The sequence below is a fragment of the Falco cherrug genome, chromosome 8, assembly GCF_023634085.1.
Source record: "Falco cherrug isolate bFalChe1 chromosome 8, bFalChe1.pri, whole genome shotgun sequence".
In the NCBI taxonomy this organism is placed as follows: Eukaryota; Metazoa; Chordata; class Aves; order Falconiformes; family Falconidae; genus Falco; species Falco cherrug.
The window spans coordinates 9,586,610-9,607,983 of record NC_073704.1 but is presented as its reverse complement, the minus strand read 5'-3'; the positions used below and the strand labels follow the sequence as shown (position 1 = coordinate 9,607,983).

The 21,374-nt window shown below is 38.3% G+C and overlaps 1 protein-coding gene across 1 annotated transcript in view; it reads left to right on the top strand.

Annotated features, from left to right (window-relative positions):
- Positions 1-21,374, top strand: part of SPAG16 (sperm associated antigen 16) — a 412,472-nt gene that overhangs the window by 301,172 nt on the left and 89,926 nt on the right. Inside the window, exon 15 of the mRNA XM_055718613.1 lies at positions 4,146-4,272. Within this exon, the coding sequence (XP_055574588.1) occupies positions 4,146-4,272 (127 nt within the window). The remainder of the gene's footprint in view (positions 1-4,145; positions 4,273-21,374) is intronic.

Below are 21,374 nucleotides of genomic sequence, written 5' to 3'. Positions count from 1 at the left end.
AGTGGAGGGTGGAACTTTAAAGGCAATTAAAGGACTTGCAAAGTCCTTTAAGCGGAGCCTGGAATGGAACCATTCGTTGAATCCAGACTAGTTGAATCCTTGTATAAATTCGTTAATTACTTCAGCGTGCACACACAAAAAAGCATCAACTTGATTATATAGAATAGGAAGCAAGTCTTTCCGGTTTTGTGAATCATTCTACATGGTCTTTGTTTAGAGGAAGTAATAGAACTGAGCTGTGGCTGCTGCAGCATAAAATGTGGTGTGAATGAAAACCAGTACAATAGGAGCCTGCTTTGGCACATTTTCTCCTTTATCTTTACTGTCTCCTCCTTTTGATATTGGGTGGTTGATGGAATTGAATGTGGTGTTGGTGGTTTGACTTCGAGAATGCATCAGCAAATTAAGTTTTAAGGGTTAATTCAAGTTACCAGCACTTTGTATGTCCTAGTAAGGGTTTCCTTAAGCACCAGAAAACCCTTTTGTTCAGAAAAGGAACTTCACCAAGGAAGCACCTCCACGGGATGGACTGGCTGATAGGAAGCTCATCACAGGCAGTGAGCTCAGCAAAATTAGGGCAATTAGGAAAATTAGGAGGGCTTTTCCATGAACAACTGAAATAGTTACTGTGAAAGGAAGGAAAAATCCAAAAGCTCACAGGAGAATTCAAAGCGATTAAGCTTTAAAGCTTTTGAGAATGGCCCTTGGCCAGTTGCAAATGACTTTGTTTAACATATGACTTATCCCTTTCTTTTACTTTGAATGGCATGTAGCTTCAATTTATCCTTAAGCTTGATTACATTCCTGGTTTATTTCTTGCTACTGAAAATTTTTTATCCCACATCTCCAGCTCACTTGATTTAGAAAAGGTATGTAATAGAGAGATGACACCAAGCAAAGATGTGATGAAATGTAGTAGCTGGCTCATTAACAAAATCCTGGGTTTAGTGTAGCAGCTGCCTAGGTATCAATAATAATTAGTGCATTTAATAAGTATGTAGACAGAGTATGCTGAAGCTGATAAAATAACTGTTTGCTTATGTTGACATGTTACCATCAGGACCCTATATTTTCTTACTTCTGTTTGCAGATGAGGTCTATTGCCTTTTCATGGAAATCAGGTGAAATACACTACTGGGTGTTACGTTTTATGCACAATATGTTTATACCAGGCATCTGAGAGGAAATTGTTAAAAAGTCTGCAGAATTTTGACAGCAAGAAGTGGTTGATCTTGCTGCTAAGGTTGTAAACCCTTTGGAGCAGGACCATTGTCTCTGGCTTGTTTATACAGCAGCTAGCACAGCAGGGTGATGCTCCCGGGCCGGGTTTCTAGAGCACTGCTGCTGATCAAATAGTACCTGCAAGGATCGGGGTTGGGGGGAGGCTCATCCTTTCTGGTGTAGTCACGAATCACCTTGTAATTCTAAGAGAGCTTAAATAGTAAGTTCGGTGGTTCAATGTATCTGATACATAGTAACGATTAGATTGTGTAGATTCCTGTGGGAGGGGAGGGTTGTTTACCCTTGTTTTTCTTGGGGATCTGTAGTAGAAATGGGAAGAAATAGGTATGACAGAAAATTGGATGGAGGATTAAAAGAGGGTGGGGTGTGGATCTTCTCTTGTGGTGTGCCAGCTACTGTAGCAAAATTAATTCATAGAAGGAAGAACGTGTAATAAAATTAGATTAGATCGTTCTCCTCATAATTACTCAACTAGTAACGACCTCTTAATCGGGGCGAGTGGGAATGTCAAAGTCAGTTCTACAGTTGCAGTCACTTTGTGGCGGGGATTGTCTCTGATCAATGTTTGCTTAATATCTATTTCAGTGAAGCATTCTTGATGCTAATATGATTTATTAGCTGGACCATGCTGTTACTTAAGAGAGAAATGTCGTATTGAAAATCCATGGACACAACTGTTGACGACATAAGGAGGAGTCACAGAGTGTCTTCTGCAACTACACTGAGCAGTTTATGTGCAGTCTTAAGCAAATGGGCTGCCCATTGATCTAGTTCAAAACTGCTGAGTTACTTAATTACTTGCTGTAATTAGGGAGAATTTATTGACTTAAAGAGAGGTCCCGCTGAAAGGTTACAGGGATCTCAGAGTGAGCTTCCAAAATTGGTTGCCCAATAGCAAAAAAGCAAAAGTTGCTTTATAAAAATCAGTGATGGGTACATTCATAGTTAATCCTGACTCCATGCTGTCTGAAAAGGGTGGGGAGGAGAGAAAGAAGAGCTTTTAGCTATTTAGCATAAAAAATTGTATCCAAGGGGGAATTTGAATGATCCTGTAAGTGAAATGCGTCAGACACAGGGCAGAAGAGGAGAAGTATTTCTGAGGAAAAAAAAACCCACAAACAAACCCTTATATTTAACATAAAGGATATAGATCAGTTGTGAACAAATAGTTTTAAACTCTCATTTTATACTTAGGGGCTGAAAGTTTTATAAACACAAGAGCAGGCAGGTTCTAGATCAGCGGCAGCGGGATGAATGCGGGAACTGCTGATGTTCTTGAATTCAGTACATTCATCGTGGCAAGTACATGAAAGCATCACATGTAAGAGTAAGGGACTGGATCTGGTGGCTCTTCCAGTCTCATATGCATGATGATGCTTTTTTTTTTCCCCCCCTAAAAATTTGCTTTATTGAGATCCAGTTCAAGCCATACACTATTCAGAGTGTAGCTGTTGTGTTTGGTGGTTTTGTTGTGTTTGTTTCCGGAAAGGCCTGCTTGACCTTGTTATTTGTGTAGGCTGAACTTCATGAAAGATGCTGCATGAAATGCAAGACAATTAGGTGGGTACAGCTGGCAAGATACCTAAACAAACAGCTTTTCCATAATGCTCAGCACCACTATGTTGAGGTGGGATGTAGTTACAGTTACTGAGCCTTTTTGCAAAACACTGAGTGCTGAGAGCTTACACATTGCTGGCTGAATTCTCCAAGCAATGATTGCTTTGTTTCTTCGGGTTACTCTGTATTAGTCCCTGTAACAAGTCAGAATGGAGTTTTGACATTCTAGATCTCCTCCAAATGAACCTAAAGATTTCATTATACATATACCATGATAGTGTTTTGCAGGCCATTACTTTTTACTTGAGAAGTCAATGGATATTTTGAGGTCTTAAGTATTCTACTTGCTAAATAACCCCATACGTTTTCTTGTAGGTATTGTCTGTGTGAAAGACGTAAAGATTAATTTGATATAAAAAAAGTAATGGATGCAGCATCTGGCCCATGTTTATCTGCATTGTAGTTCCATACCATTGTGATTCTCCTTCAAAACAGTATCCCTTATTCTAATTTTACACTCTTGCATAAATTGGAAAAGACATTGACTTTGATAACTTTGAATGCACACCAGCTGAGCTGGTTTGGGGATTTTGAATCTTTATTTAGGAGGTTATAATGAAAGGTAAATGTTTCTACATGGGTAGCTGGGGGGTTCTTCCTGTAATGGTGGCAGAAACTAGCTAAGCAAAGTTATGTATGGACATACTTTTACCCTGCCTTCCTTGATGTTTGCATTTGTTCATATCCTACATATTCAAAGTACTTCTGTCACCTTTTTAGGTTAATTTTTTTGTTGTTTGGGTTGGGTTGGGTTGGGTTTTTTTTAGTTAATATTGAAGAGAGGCATGGCAGACATGGTCCTGCTATCTTTCCTTGCATAGATAGTTCCTGTGTGCTTCTGACTCACTGTAATGAGATTGTCCTTAGCATGGCTATTAGTGAATATATAGCAATGAAAGAGTGTCTGTTCTGCTCTAATCTCATACTTTCCATTGAAAACATGAGTAGACAAAAATCAGAGCTAAAGGGCCACTCCTGTGTCTCTGTGAGAAGAAAAGTTGTAATCACAAGCCATGTTCTTAGCAGACATTGGTATCAGAATTCAAAGTACCCTCTTTTTTTTTTTTACTTACAGTTTCTCCTGAAAATGTTGTATTGTATTGTTGCGATTCAAGTCAAGATGGTTGTTAAGAGGCTGTAATAACCTCACTTCTAATAACTTACGTTTATGTAAATGCGTACAGTTACTATGTGTGGCATCAACAGGTATCCAGCCCTGTGTCATATGCTTTCTTCTTGGTAGAAGTACAAAAGTGATGCCTTTATTTTGTTTCCAATGTTTACAGGGTGATACAATTGCTTCCTGTGACTCCTCTGGCATGATGAAGCTCTGGGACATTCGGAAGTCGGCCCCTATTTTATCCATAGATGCAGGCCCACATCCTGCCAAACAGGTCATCTTTGATCACTCTGGTAGGATTCTAAAACAACTTTTTCTACCTAAAATATCGTTTATGCTGAAATAGCTCTAACCTTTGCTTCTGAAGTCAGATGGCATGTGTGAAACAGCATAGGTGTTAATTTTAAATAAGAGATGCCTGGTGGTGCCAATGATCAATACACTTGTTTTCCATGGACTAGATTGGCAGTTCAGACTAATGGTCCATTTATATAGAATGAAAAATGTCCAATAACAAAACTCACGATTAATGGAAAAAATACTACATAAAATACAGAACTGATCATTGGGGGTAAAAGACTTAGCAATTTAATGTATGTTCAAGTGATGTTTATTCTCCATTAATGTTTGTTCTTTTATTTTCTAATTCTGTAGTTGCGTTTCATAACCAGTCTTACTAAGTCTTCTTATAATTGCCTCAGAACTTCATTGTGTTGACAGGACTGCTTACTATGCACAAAGCATTGAATTAACCAGTTATTTTTCATCATCGACCATGTATTACCACGTCAGCAATATTATGAGTGAACATGCATTTTCATTTGAAGAGGCACTGTTGTAAAACATTTTTTCGTTTGTTTTAAAGCCAATATTAATCTTCAATTCCAAAGCACAGACAAGCATTCATGGGGCAGCATAGCCCGAGATCCTAGCTTGGGAAATCATTCTTACTCAAAGGTAGTACAATATGATACTATATAATACAACAACATATAATGTAATATATATAGGTATATTGCAAATTATGTATACATTTTTTATGTTATGTGCATGAAATATAATGCTTCAGTAGAATATGTTAGATAATTAAGGAATCATTAAACAAAAATAATAGTATGATATTTTGTCATAATGACCCACATACTGTGGAATGATAGTATCAATATATTGAGTCAAATGGCAGAAAACTTTGCCATTGAATTCTATACCATTTGTATAGTGATTTCACAGATCTCTCTTTTGTACCATTAAATAAGGTATTTTCATTTCCAAGAGGAAAAAGAATGCATTGACACTGTCCATTTTTGGCAGCTTCCCAAAGACAAATTTAACCACTGTTCTATTTATGTGTGTAATTTGGAATAAGAGCTCATTTTTTGTTCAGGAAGATTTGAAGAAGTTCTGCATTTTTGTTTCTGGAGTATAATGTTGGGTTATTTGCAAAGGAATCTCATCCCTGAGAAATGCAGTAGCAATATTTCTAGCCAGATGGGAACTTTCCAGTAGAAAGGTTATCAGCTTCAGGTAATCTAAATGGGCAAATTTTTCCATAATTTGGATAAAATCCAAAATTTTCTCTGCAGGAGTTAGCACGCAGCAGAGATACCAAATTGGAATGGATGATCACAAGGAGGCATAACGCAACAGGATGCAGTCGCACCTAGCTAAAGATGGGAAAATATCTAGCTAAACGAGACTATTGCAATTCCTGTTGTTTGAGGAGTGAGTGCCTGTGCCGCCTACCTAGGGACAGGGGGCGAGGCATAGCAGGCACTATCCGCATGCACGGGCTGAAAAGGCAAAGCCTGTTCTGAATAGGTACCTTGTAGAAATGCAAGCATATTAATTTCCATTTGTTATGGAGCAGTATTTCATTTACTTGATGAGTGGTGGGAAGGAATGCATTTTCTGCGCTGCATCGGAGGGGAACGGTGCAGTATCATTCACCAAACCTGGCCTTGCTGGGGTGTAGCTCATTCGGTTACCGCTAGCCATACAGTGTGGGACCCGGTCTGAGGTAAATATCTTCGGGACCCTGGCTTTGTGGGTGTTTGATTCATGCTGACGTAGCATTTTCTAGCTAATACCAGAATTGCCAAACAAGCTAAACCAGAGAGCCTGAGTGATCCTAAAATGGCGCATGATACATCAGCGAGTGATGCTGAATGATGTGCTTGTCTGCAACAGCAATGGATAAAATGATCCACCAGGTTCCTGCATCATTTTCCTAGACAGTAATGGATTGGTCAGTCCAAACTATTCAGTCAGTCGTTTGAGTGAACTAAAAATAATAACCATGACGAAATAAGTCAAACAGCCAGATTACTCCAGAAATCAATGGTGATTGGAGAATATATCCTGTGTTTTACTCATAGCCTGTTGGGCATGGGACTCATTTGGGACTTCTGTCTGTGGAAAAGCTTGGGTGGATTTTTCTGACCTTATCAAAATGTGGTTTAATTTCCAGATGTATCATTCAGTCTCTCCTGGTGGTGTTATTCCACCTTATGTAAAATACTTGACTGCGTTATTAGTCGTAGACGCTGGAAGCAGGTTGTTTAGCATCTTATAGGTGGATTTAATTACTAGATTACAGAGCCATAGTTGAGCATTTTTTTTTCTTCTGCCCAGTAATTATTTAAATTATAGCTAATAATGATAGAAGGGGTTTATGAAAAGTTTAGCAGTATCAGCAAACAAGACTAAAGTCAGAGATAGTAAGTTCCCAACTCATGGAAGATTTTTGTTTGGTTTTCCTTTTATTTTTTTCAAGTAATTAGCATTGCAAATGTAATGTAGACAAACAGATCTTACCTTTTGTTTTTAAGTGGTACTATCTGTTGTCAGTATGACATGCACTGGATGGGAGTTGCTTAAGAAAAAGCTACTACCAAGAATGAGTTTATAAGTTACTGGACTTCTGATGGCATTATTGGGGATGGTCCTTGCTAACTTTAGTGATCTGAATGGTATTCATGGCATAAATGCTTGACCACACTCAGATCTGAAATAACTTAATGAAAAAAATTGTGTATAAATCTTCCTGCTTCAGCTACACTCTGCCTTAGCTTTTCTTTAGCTCAGCTTAGGGGTGGACTTTTCTATATGGCATACTTGTGAATGAGGAGAAATTAATTACATGACTAATCATGATTGCATTTTATGTGGATTTTCTTCTTTCCCCCACTCTTTCTGAAACTAGCCTGTGATGTTGCAATAAGAGGTGGTGATGGAGCTGGCTGGGACTCAGCCCGCTGAGGGCAATGATCTTCAATATTATACTTGATATCAGAAATACAAAGGAATATGTCCTTTGAATTCTGTATGCTGTGAACAGTCTCAGAGAGGGAACCATCTGTGGTTAGTGTGCAGGATGGATCACAACGTAACCAATTTTTTAACTAAATTTACTTTTATTTTTTCATATGCAAGGTAACCAACATCTCCATGTACTTGTATTCTTGTGTAGCATTCATGAATATCTTAAACACCCTCTTGTCATCACCTTTTGTATTTCTGGTTACTGTTTAGAAAATGTACTTAATATGATTAATCACAACGTAGCATTGCATATGTGAGTTACAGAAGCTGGAGAGGATTCTAGTTTGTATGCATTTTTTTTTTTACATATTTAGTTATTATCATAACATATTAGAACAAACAAAACAAGCAAACCCCACTACAACAGCAACAGTCCAAAATCAATAGCAGTTTCAATAAGGCCAATGGAAAACAAAAAATATTTGGAAAATATACCACTATAGATTCAGTTCTGGAGATACAATGAGGTGTTATCATTTAACTACTTTACATCCAAGCTGGACAGTGTTGCTCTCAGCATTGAAGAAATGTGAAGGGTATGTGATTTTTCTGCCAGCGCATTAATAAGTAGCCTTACAGTGCCTCTGAACATCTCAAAGGGCAATACGTACCCATTTTATTCAGCGGGAGAGTATACTGAAAGAACTTAAAGGTTGTAAATTAATGTGAAACTTGAGAAATGCCAGGATCAAGATTACCTTGTGATAGAAGCAGTGTATTTTATAAGATAGGAATTCTGAGGGTGCAGGAGACACATTGTTTTAAAAAGTGACTGTTGAACAAATGGTCTGCACTGTCAGCTGTGGTGGGGCCAAGGTAGCTGCTCAGTGTTACTATCCAACAGCAAGATTTATTTGCTTAATTACACATCACATAACATTACGCAGGAGGCAGCTGTTAGTCCAATGGGTGACAATTGTTTGCAGTTTGGTCTGGAGTTGGTTTTGGTGTTAAATAGTGGTCTAAAGACTTTGTTTCTTTATATTATCCACCCTTTACTGAATACAGAATTATTGATGGAATTTTCTGGGATGCCGTTGCTAAAGTGTGTTCAGTATTTGCACTTGACATTATTTGGGCTATTATTGATAATATTAAAGCCACAGGCGATCTACACAAGCTTCACGAGGGATGGAAGTACAGAGATTAAACCTCAGATTGTTGGAATTTCTACTGATATAGAGTCTTCAGGTAAAGTTCCTGAATTACAGGTTTTGGATTCCTTACCTGGTAACATTTTCTGTGCTCAGAACAGAACTGGCAGAAATACTTCTTGTAAATTGAGGGGAAAAGTTGAGAAATATGAATTGTAGTTTTAAATTCATATGTTCCTAGTGGAGTATATATTATATTTCTTAAAGAAAACATAAATAATATTGAGGTATTATATGTCTCATTTATTTAGAGGTTTGATCTTGCAGCTAGGTGTCCACTCAATTTTCTCTTTGACTTTCTCAATTTCACTTGGTATATTGGCTGCAAAGACAAGCTGGTATTGAGGTGCCAGGTGGCTCTCTTTTCTCTTGTTTCCTTCATATCTTTTGTTAATTGACACTGCTTAAGTGGCACTGAGTAGGTAAAGCTTCATCTTGTCTGCATGGAGATTTTTCTAGGATGGAAGAAGATCCATTTTGCTGGGAAGCTGTACGCTGGATTTGCAAATCGGCGGCTGGAGGTGGCGAGAGCAGGGGATGATGCAGCTGCACCTTTTGGACCTCAGGAGGGGACTGTGTCCCAACTGTCAAGAGAACTGGAGCAGGACAAGATCTTTACTCTTTATCTCAATTTTTTTGCAGTTTCTGGAGCTTTCTTTTTGTATTTGTCTCTGACTTGTTTACAGTTAAAGTTACGCTTGATGGGAGAAAAATCCTCTAGCACAGAATTTACTCCAGTAATCTTTTTAGCAGCGTCTGATTTTGTCCATATAGTGCAATTATGTGCTGACATAATGTGTGTTTTTCCCTATGACCCCCATTTCTGACTAAAAAGCTTTTTTCATTACACTTTATTGCTCTGTGTTCTTTAATCTCCAAAGCAGATTACTTGATAGCATCAATTGATTCCTTAGGGTGCTTTTCCCCTTGTGGTTCAATGCTTGAGTCCCTACCTCAATTTTGACTATGTATATGCTGTCACAAGCAATACAGTCTTGACTTGGGAAATTTTTACTTAAGTTATTGCCAATTAATGCAAACTTCTAATCACTGATTCGGGGTATTGAGAAAGAAGAAAACATGAAGAATTAAACAAGTGCTTAAGTAAATGCTTTTCCTTCCCCTTTCCCAGTCGTAGCTTAGGCCAAAAATCTTTCCTGCCCACTTCCTCATCTTTGCTTGCCTTGTTTTCACTGTAGGCTGCGCTTCATCATCCCAGTTTCTTTGGTGTGGCAATGGGTGATGCAGGAGTTGAGCTCCTTATTGCTCTTCCTCCACTGCTCCAGGCTGTCACTGCTTCACTGCAGGTCACCCATGGGCCACAGGTGTCCCTGCCCCGATGTGGGTGTATATCCATTCATGGATTGATGGGGCAGTCGTGTAAATTAATTGGGTGTTAATGCATAAACTGATTGGTTACACATGCATGAACTGATGGGTCATTCATGCATAAGTTAATTTGGCGCTCATCCGGGAATTAATTGGGTGCTTGTGCATGCATTAATTGGGCACTCATGCATAAATGTAGTGAATTCTGCAAATTAATGCCCAATATGCAAATAGAGTTTGATATGTAGATAGATTGACATAGATATAGGCGTAATTCTTTGGATTTGTCCTGGCACTTGCCTTTTTACACAGAGCTCACACAATTCCGAGTCTGGTTATTAATCAGTTTGACATGCTACAGTGCTGTAGCTCCACCTAACAAGGTGGCAAGGTGATGGAGCCATGTTCTTAGACCACATCTTCCCAATTCCTTTGAAACATTTGCTTGTTACTTAGAAAATTGAGACTAGTTCTTCCTTATCTTGCTGCCTGCTTTTCTTCTCATTCAGGCTTTTCTCAAGTCTATTCGTAAAGCACAAGCTACAATCTTGTACATCACTCATTCCTTTCCTTTCTCTCATCATGAATTGCTTAATGTCTGTCCCATCAGAACCCTTTTCTTCACTATGGATTCAGCACTGCAAAATCTGTGTGTTTTCACTGCATCCTTATACACCCTTTCTTATACAAACTAAGCACTCACATGTTCTGTTTCTTTTAAATATAATTGATCCACATTCTTTTTTGCTTAATGAGCACAAATGCACCCACCTGCATCTTTTAGTTCTGTGTTCTTTATTTGGGGATCAGTGTTTTTAGTTTGTCTTCACTATTTTGGCTTCAACTCATCTCCAAGTGCTGTATCAGTGCTCTGCATCTGAGTGCTGTTCTTGTGCTTGCCTCCTCTGCCAGGGCAGCGCAGGGGACACTTCTACAGAAACAGGGACAAGTAGCAATCAGTCACAAAAAACTCTTCTTGCTTCCTTCCTCCCAAGAGGTGGGGCTAAATGCCAAAATCAGGCCTTTTACTTTACACTGGCAACCTGCACGTAGCAGTGGGTCCCCATTTCTCCTTTGTCTTGTCCATCTCTTTGTCTTGTTACTCCAGACTTGAGGATCCCTTTATAAAACTTTTCATAACAAAGGAGCCATCAATCAACAGTCAAGCAAGGATTACAGGGAGTGCGAAAGACACTTTAAAAGTCTGTGATATGTGTTTGGTCCATGTCTGAATGTGCATCCCTGCTTTAAACTGATCTGTGGGAAATAAACTTGGAGGTCCACCATTTGTTGACCAAGCTGCTTTTATACAAGCAAAAGGTCTTCAGAAATTATACCCTGCATAGAGGGAACGGTGGTGGGCTGGTTCACCTCACCCACACTAGTAGAAAGGTTTTGTGTTTTGTCCTTCAAGCTGAAATCCCTGCTTTGGCAGAACTTTGCAATAAGCAAATGCTGTTGCCCCAACTGTGTACTCTTAGACAGTGCACCAATATTGATGTTTTGTCCCTAGGCAGCCTGCCCAGTCTGTGTGTTTGAACTGATGAATCCATTAGTGGACTCCCTGCAGAGATTCCCGTGTGGTCTGAGTTGGTTTACCCAAACCATGACCTATTTTCTAGTCCTGATCATGCTGCTTAGTCTTGGAAGTCAGATCAGCAACATATCCGTGTCAGCCCTCTTTCTCTGAGGATTGCTTACAACATCTGTTGACCATCCTTAATTACTCTTATGGTCAGCATGGGAGTAAAAGGAAGTGCTGGAAGACTACATTATTCAACAGTAATTCCTTGTCTCATAATTCTCACTTCTCCCCTCAGTGTTTTTGTATTCCATTTCTCTCGTTCTCAATATTTGTTTTCCTGACCATAAAATTATTTAATTTGGAGGCAGTGGGTAGACTGGAACTTACACAAATATGAGCTGATTGACAGATCATTTTGTCTCCTTGTTTCATGGGGGTATGAAACTTAGTTCTGACTGTTGTAGTTTTTCAAAAGGGAAAAAGCTGGCAGTGAATTTCCCCCCTTTGTTGATCAGGAGAAGAGTTGTGCCATGCAGTATTTCTGTTGTGTCATGATCATTTTTCAATATGAGCAAACTCCACAATATGTAAATACGTAAGAAAGAAAGGAAAAGGGGTTCTTAAAATATATGACATTATTTTCAGTATACACATAATTTAAACTGTATGAAATATTTGCCCTTGGGAAGGGAAGGGGAGGGGGGTGGCTTGGAAACCCCTTATTTTATGTTTTTTGCCCTAGTTGCAGGGTAGTATTTTGTCTCTGGCTGTGTTTTCTTTGCTGAGCTAATGAGGGTGGGGACTGAGTACTACTGCAGGCAATTGCTTTGAGCACAGAGGCTTTGAAGAGATTAGCCCCATTGATATTCCCTTCATCTTTGTTAGAGAGGAATGCTTCCTTCCCTGGAGTGCAAGAAGATGGACAGCTATTTAACAGAGCCAGACTTTTTTCAAGTAGATACTCTAGTACTAAGTATTCCCATCTCACTTGGCTGCATATACCCAGCATAAAAACAATGCTCTGGAAGCCAGGGTTGTTCCTCATTAGAGCAATATATTGACCTGTTAGGGTTTTTTTGAGGACCTCAGGTTGAATGGATTATTATCTGACTGGTTAAATATTATTCTTCAAGGAGAAGCAACAGTTTCAGCTGTTCAGGCAGTCAGCCAAAACATGGTGATGAGCAAATTGTTAGTTCCAGAGCTAAATGAAGGGAATGTCCACGTGACTTTTGCCATCCTTATATTAAACTAACAGAAGCTGAAAATTAGAGCTTTACGCATCCCAAGTGGGGCATAACTGATCAAATTTTGATTCTCCAGGAGCTATCCACAAACTAAATTAAAATGGTTTGCAACAAGTTCATTTTTTTTCTAATCCCATTTAAACTAGGCACAAGTCTTAAAATAATAATGTATTCAACATCTCATCTCTAGCATGTACTGCTTTTGTAACTTTACTAGGTCCATGCATTCTATTTTATATGTATTGTTTATATTAATTCCAGCTTACAGAGTGCTGCAATTAGCAAATTCCCACTTTTAATGTATTTACAGTGATTGAATGAAAACTTTCTTTCACTCTGACTGCACAGCTCCATCTCAAGCCTGGCTTAGATACAAGAGCTTCATCTCCTGATTAACTTACTCCTGCAGACAGTCAGAGTAAGGACTCTGAAGGTCATCACAGCGTTTCTTCTGCGAAAACTCCTCTTAAATATCGACAGCTAGCTAAGTCTTGTGTTTTGAGTAAAGCATCTGTATTGTATGTAAAGAAATTAATCAATATTACATTCATCATTCATATCCTTTAATGAAGGAAAGGGATTTTTGAAATAAGATATTATATTGATCTAGTATTTGTGTGTACTTTCTATGTGTTAAATATGCAAGATAGAACAGCCTTGGCATTCTCTGCCAAGAACTGGATAGATCAGGGAATCCATAAGGGGACAGTGATTTGCATCTTCATCACTGTTGAAATTAAATATATTTTTATCAATAACCAAGGGTCATTTGTTAGCTGCTAGCTTTGTAGGCCAGTCCAGAATTGTGTTGGGAGTGTAGGACATATGCTTATGAAAAGAAGAAATCGGGCTCTTTTGTTTAAGGGAAGCGATTACTTAGAGACAGACTCCATTGGGACTGGATGCGTTGGAGAAAAAAATAATTTCTGTGACAACCTAGGTAACTCCAGTATGTTGTTTCAAACCTAAGGATAATTTAGGTAATTTGGTCTATTTACCCACCGTTCTTTTCCCCTCAAGAAACAAATTTCATATTTTGAATGAAAACTTTGTTTTAAAGATTTTTATACACAAAAGCATCTGACATTTCAATATGTAAACAGTATTTAGCTTTCCACTTTTTGGGGGATAAAAGCTATGCCAGTCTATGTTGAATTCCAATAACACACTCTCAGTAACTCGAAACCTACGCTTTCATCAAACCTGCTATTTTTCCAATATGCATTTTTAAAAGTAACTGAACTCTAACAGAAGATTATTCACTTCTGGATACCTGTATTGTGATTACCAAGAAAGTTTTGATTCCTCAAACAGCTCTTCCACTTGGTAAAAAAAATATATCAATGAGCTAGTTCTTTTCAGAGCTTGGAAAGCAGTATCTCTTTTCAAGAAAAATCATCTTTAAATTAAAAGTATGCTGTCCTTATCCCTTTTTTAATTTTTATTTTATTGACAAATTGTCACAGGAGCTAAAAAGCGTAATCATCAATAGCAAGTGATTCGTGGGGCTATGCAAAATAAATTTATTAACAATATAATCTCCATACAGATGTCCTAGGAGTGCTTCTTATTTTTTATGAACCAATCTGGGAGTCTTACTTGCATTTCATCGGCCAGGTGGAAAATGAGTGAGACAAAGTTCATGGCATCTCTGCAGTTATTCTGTTCCTGCTAGCAGTCAGAACTGGCTGAAATGGTGGTCTAATGCACACAGAAAGACATCGTGTTTGCTCAAAAGGAAAAATGCTAGAAATTTGTTTCAACCACAGTATCTGCCAGCCTCTTTTTGTAAAGCTTGCATGCCAACAGAACAAACCCATTGGCTTGAAATGAATTTGAGGCCCAAGACAAAATCCCCTTTGTCATGAAAGTGTAATTTTAATCTCTTTGGGTTTAATGCTATTCCACTACTAAGCAAATCACAGTCAAGATGCCTTTGAGGCCTTTGACTTATGCTTATGCAGAACTGTTCCCAAGAGAAAATTGGATGCAATTTTAGGATTAGATAACTGACCTAGGAGAGTGCAAAACTTGCATATCCACTTTTTCCAGATGGATATTCACTAGGAAGCCTTCAACTTGTTCATAAATATTGCCTGTCCTTTTGTAAAAGCTCACACCAGCAAGCACATGGTTGTTTCCTGGGCAGAAAGACATTTTTTGTACTGAAACTTTTGGGAAACAAAATAATGTATTTTAATTCCATTTCTTTTTCTGTTGCAAAATACTATACAAAATGGTGAATTGGAAAATAAGAGAAAAAAAGAAATTCTATAAACAGCCTTCAAAGCCTGACTTGGATATTTGAAACGTTTGTTTGTTTTGTTTTTTTCCTCTGGAATGAACTTACTTTATTTCTTTGCCTGTCTTTCAACTTGTGAAAATACCTTGTATGTAGAGCTATTACTTTCTGACTATCACGTGTTCTGTGCAGTAGGGTAAAATATACTACCTTTACTCTTTTCTCTCTGAATTGAGTGAAAAAAGGAAATATCTTAAATTAATCCTTTTTTTTTTTCTTTCTTTCTTTCCTTCTAGAACAAAGTAGAAGAGGGAGTGGTGGTGATAACAGAGAATTCTTTAATGTTGGGTTCATGTCAAACTTCATTTCCCTCTTCACTTTTTGTATTGTAAATGAATATTTGTGGAGTAGCTTAGTGATCCTTCCTGGAAACACACAAGAGCAATAATGGTGTGTTTCTGGGTTGTAGCAAACCAGGGTTGTTTGCCAGTATCCCACCTCTTGCAGTGGGCAGGAGGTGATGCTTAGGGAAAATAGATAAAACCAGAGTGACTGAGGTTTCTCTGCTGCTCTTCTCCAGTGCCCTGTAGATTAGGACCTCCCATAGAGCTGGGGACCTGATGTGCTTTGCCTGGTGTTCATGGATCTCTTCTCTGTTAAACTTGTCTGATCTTTTGTTTTGGAACTTCTTTATATTTCAACTTCCAACAGAACCTGTAGCAACGATGAAGTACTTCCTTGCCTTTGCTTTAAATCTCTTATTGATACATTCTGATTCTCATACTGTGAGAATTACTGACTAATTGTTCCTTGTTCAGCCTTTTCATGCTGACTCATCTTCACCTGCTCTCTTTGCAGAGCTGAAGAATCTGTGTCTATTTGATCTCCCGGATACATAAGCCATTCCTCATTTTTCTTCATTTGTTGCCCTTCTGTAAATTTTATCTTGGTACATTCTTTTATAAACAGAGGAGAGAGATAAGGCCTGTATAATCTGTTTAAGATGTGCCTAAATCATGGTTTTAAATAGAGGCCTAATGAGGTTTCCTGGTTTTTTTCTCTTGCTTCCCCTCCCCCCCCCCCCCAATATATCTTGACATTGTGTCAAGCTGATGTTTTCAAAGAAGTATACATGGCAGCTGTGAGATCTCTCTCCTGACTGAAAAAGAATAATTTGCAGTCTGTTGTTAGACTTGTAAAATTAAGGATATTTTCGTTCATTTGAATCGTTTTGTGTTTCTCAGAATTCAGTTTCATCTGCTACTTTATTACTTAATCTGGTAGCATCTTGAGATTCTTCAATGAGTCTATGAGATGTGCTGTCGCCTTGAAAAACATGAATAATTTTATACTATCAGTGAATGTCACTTCAATATTCACCTTCCCACCCTTTAAAAAATTATATATTAATGTGCTGACTACCACATGTCCCAGAATAGATGTCACATTCTTCTTGGTAATCTGCTCCTGTATTTTCCTCAATATGCCCTATTGGGAATTTGTTGGGTTTTTTTTTGTTGGGTTTTTGTTTTTTTGTTTTTTTTTTTTTTTTTTCTTTTTTCTCTCCCAACTTTCACTGCCAAAAACTTTGGGGAATTCAAGTACATTATGTCAGTCTGGTCACCCTTTCTCCTATGCTTCTCAGCACCATCAAAAAACTGGAGCAAATTTCTGATTTGTGGTTTCCTGCTATAAAAGCTACAGTAACTCTTCACTATGGTATTACATTTCTCCATGCATCAACTAAATCCATTCCTTATTGTACAATTGAGTTTATTAGACCTGTAAATAAATCAGATGTACTAGCTGATGGTTTTTCAAGGTCTTTTTAGAAGTTGCTGTAATGTTTGCCACTTTCCATTCCTCTGCTCCTTGGAGCTTGCTAAGCAATAGTCTCATACTTTGGTAACGATTTCAGTTAATTTAATATTTAGGGTTTTATAAAACCCCTACTCTCTGATTGTGGCAAATATTTAATTACTTTATTTTAAGATTTTGAATTTCTGATCTCTGCTAAAAAAAACCAAAACAGTCTTACCAGGGCATGTCTCAGGAGCTACAAAAGCTCTCTGCATAGTTCTGCTTGCTGGTGTGATCAAGGCTGGTGGGATATGGTTGAAATAATGCATAGGTGGCTTTGAAATCCATCACAGAAGAGAGAGATTTAGACTATTGGTACATGGGGCACCTAGCTTTCTTTGCATGAACTCATCTTTAATGATGATGATGGCTATTCCCAGACTGTGTCAGCAATTCCTTCAACCAAAGACGTCTATTTATATATAACATAAGGTGTTTTGGCTTCTCAGCTGGATGTGCATCTGAACTTGGATGGTAACATTAAAATTGGACATTAAGATCAGGAGTTAATATGTTAACACTGTCCTTGGAGCGCAAGATTCATTGAATTTGAGAATTTCATTGTGCATTCCATAAAAAAAGCAGAACTTAAAACATAGTCTGTTAAATTCATTGCCTTCTCTGGCATCCTTGCCAGAACTGTAGTAGTAGTTGATAACAGCCTTGTATTCAGGATCATCCCTTTTTTTGTATTCCAGACTGCATTCACAGCTGTCTACTTAAAATTCTAATATACAATTATGTGTATTTGGCTAAACAGGTCTTTCCTTACATCAGTGAAAGTAGCCCTCACCATTTCATGTCCAATATTTAGGGGTTTTTATTTTTATTGTGTATTCTTTTTCTCTTCATTTCATACAGTAGCCAGTTGGCCAGAATGACATTGGGAATGTCTTTGTTAGTATAATGGGCATTTATAGCAGTGACTGTAATTAAGGATTAATATTTTAGCTGTGCTTGCAAGCTAAGTTTAGTCACGGGCAAAATAAAGAGTTGTCTAGAGTCATTGGCTGATGGACCAGCAAAATAATGGACTTCATTTAAGCAGATGAACCCTCTGAGTCACACCATAGGGAGGGCAGATTGGTGCCAGTGCTGGCCTTGCTCAGTGCTGTGGCCGAGAGGGCTCCTCCACTCTCTTCCCTGAGCAGCTCCAAATGCCAGGACTGAGTGAACTCCCTGGCTTTAGAAACGCACGACCTTTCTGTTATAGCTTCTACATCTGATGTGAAGCATTTGAATCTGGGACTGCTGAGCCTTATGATGCAGGTATTGTGATTGATATATTCTTGTGATTTTTAATTATGAATTAACAGGTTTATTATATATTTTTATTAACATATTTGTGTGAATTAGTAGACAACTTTGATGCTTGATAGGACATCGCAGGAATGGTAACACAAAATGAAGAAAAACAAGGTTAATGAGTACAATGAATACTTCTTCCCTGGCATCAGAGCAAAATGTAAGAAAAGGAAACAGGAAAGGAAATCAATAAAGAGAGCCAACTCCACAGAAATTATTAAACATTCCCTCACTCAGAACCCCCCCAGCAAAAGAAAAAAAAAAAAAAAAAAAAGATGCTTTCCTGAAATATCTCTGAAGTCTTAGCTGGTAGATAGATTTGAAGTTTGGAGAGAAGACTGGCATTGTTTGCTGGGAAGTGCTGAGCATCCCCATGGCATCGTGTACATTGTGTAGCAGGTTCTCTGTGGCAAGCTAGGACTTGGTAGACCAAGGTGGAGGGCATCTTGAGTCTCAGTGTTGATCCTTTCAAGGGAAGAGAAGTCTGAGCCTAACCAGCTTCAGCCAGCTTCCGTCTAGCAGGCACCATACTGTCTGTTCAGGACATTTTCTGAGTCATTGTAGGGGACCCAACCGAGAATATGCCATCTGAACGCTGCAGCAGGCTGCTCTGTCTGTCAGTGGTTCATCAGGTCAGACATCTCAGCTCTGTGATGTTTTTCAAACACAGCTTCTCTGTGAGTCCTTGTTGAAATTTCCTCTGTACATGCATGCTGCAGGCCTGAGGGCTTCAAACTCTTACACTAACCAGGACCTCTGTTACATATTTTATAATAATTCCTTTTCATTCATTGCTCATTTGTTTTGTGTTATTATTTTCCTTTTACTGCTGTAAAAGCTCTTATCTTCTTATATTTGATGTTCATTTCTGTGATTTGTCCCGACGTTCTCTGCAATTATAAGTTTTAGTAGTACTGAGGTGAATGTCTGAATAATTGAGTGGAATGGATCCAAAATGACACAGACTGGGATGCTCAATAGATGAGAGCACAATCACAGCCATTAACGCAGAGCTGACGTTCACCTTTTGTACAAGTTTGTGCAGATTACAGTCCTTTGGCTCCGTACAGTTTTTCTCTTAACATACATATTCACAATCTCTTTGGGCTTTTTAGAATGAGGTACCAAGGGCTGGACAAGGAGGTTTTATTGCCAGTTGCCCTCTTAGGTATGGGAAGCTGTTTTTTGTGAAAAGATGTGTCAAAGTGACCATTAGGGTCCTGCCATTGTAAAATGGTAGGTACCATGCTCCCAGTCAAATTACTAGCAAGGCTCCGTCAGCTGCGCTGTAATCACTGTTGTACCATGTACTTGAAGGGTGCCGCACTGGGCTTCTCTCTACTGTTAACCTGAATCATTTTTTTCTAACGATTTGTGGAGGAGAGGTAGGAACTGTACCCCAGTACAACCTGGCCATCATCATGGAAACACAACGCTTGTTGGTATGTCTCCTCCAGAAGAGAACACCTGCAATCGGTGCTGTACAGAACATCTGTGCAGTGTAGCCCGGTGCAAATGGATTTGAACATTTCCTTCCATCAGTTGTACCAGACCAACAAAAGTAAAAACACCTTTATATGCTCAGTGATTTAAAAGCAGCAAACACACCTCAGCCCATCTACCACCACATTCATAATTGGTTTTGGTATTTCTAAGCAAAACAAATACTTCCAGAGGAGCTATTGTGAACAGATGGACTAACATTCATAAAAGAGACAGTTCCCTTTTTAAGTGGTTTGTTTGAATAAAATGTATTGTTTACACGGAGACTGAAACTACAGTTTGCTTAAATTATTTTTATATTTGGCCATTATATTGTGAGCATATGCAATGGGCAAAATGTTAAGAATAATTAAGCGGAGTGGTTCTGAATACCCTGGTGAATGTGAAAAATCATATATAAAAGAAAGCAGCTATCTGTGGAGCTGCCAATTTTACTTATATAAGCCCATCTGTTTACATCTATGCCTGTTCCCTAAAGAAGAATACATCTTATGTGAAGAATTCCCACCAGATCCCTCAGACATTTTATCATTCAAGAATGTTCTTCCTGTTTGTTCTCTCTCTTTCCTTTATAAGAAACTAAAAAAAAATTAATGTTTTCAGTGCCGTCTCTTAGAACATTTGCAAGACAAATACTGGGCTTAGCATATAAAATTAAATGAGTTTGTTCTCTTCTGGTTCCATAATGAATAAAAATGGTTGCAAACCATTTACATATACCTTTGACTCACAGTGGCTTATAGTCTTGTCTTCTATTTATGCCTCCTATCCCACTTTTTTATTCTCATCTTGAATCCCTTAGACCACCTCTTGTTAAGCCTAAGATATAAGTTATTTTATATTTAATTGATCATGTGGAAAGCCTGTTTGCTGTTTACAAGGTATCTGGTCAGTGACAGATTATAAAACTTCTTTTGAAATAAAAAGGTGTTCACAAGCTCCAAATTTTGTGTTTCCCTGTATCCCCCAGTCCTAGGAATTCTGCAAATGTAGAGCTAATGTTTTACTGCTGAGAAGCAGCGGGTGTACATTCCCTGGCTTCTGTTCCATCCTCAGAACTACTTCAACAACAAAATTACCTGAATGATATCAGATATAAGCATGTGGACTTTTTTGATCTTTTTATTTAATCCTAGTATCAAAGTGGCTTTATCCACTCTCAAAGATGGGGGAGGCCAGCTTTTGAAGATCATTTTAATTTCTTTCATTTGGTGGCCTAATCTTCTTCCTACTCTATTGAACTTCTGTAAATTGTTTTAGGATTCCTGGAATAAAAAATTAAAAAGATCTCAGCGTTCTAACTTCTGATTTAATTATCAAAGTGTAAATTCTTTACATAAACTTCAGTGACACAGAAAACACAAAATAAAATGACGTCAAGTAAAAAAAAGGTGGAAATTCAATTAGCCCCTTCAAAGAAATCTTACTTGATTTTGAGTTTTGAATTACAGATTTAAAATAAGGGGGGGTGGGTGTGTTCTTGCCAGCTTCTGTGGAACTTAAATATGTTAATTTCTCTCACTTCTAGCAGTAAGTTCCTAACCAGTGTTAGTGGTTCAGGTGCTTGGAAGGCTGTTAACTCCAACGTGCTGCTCTCTTCCCGGATGGGTAATTCCATTCTGACCACCAAAATATTCCTTATATTTTGGGCTTCTCGTCCACTAAAGGCAGGAAGCACAACACTGTGCTCTGCCCATGTTTAATTCAGAGGGATGTATTTTCGGAAGACCTAATTGTTTTTTGCTGCCAGCTGCAGTGCTTTGAATCACGACCCGACCACTTCAAGCATGCCTCCGCAGGAGTCCAGCAGCCTGCCGGCACCAACACGGTTGGGATAACTAGGTCAGATAAAGCAATGTATCACACTGATTAATTAATGCTTTTGCACAATTGAAATTGTCTAGAACCT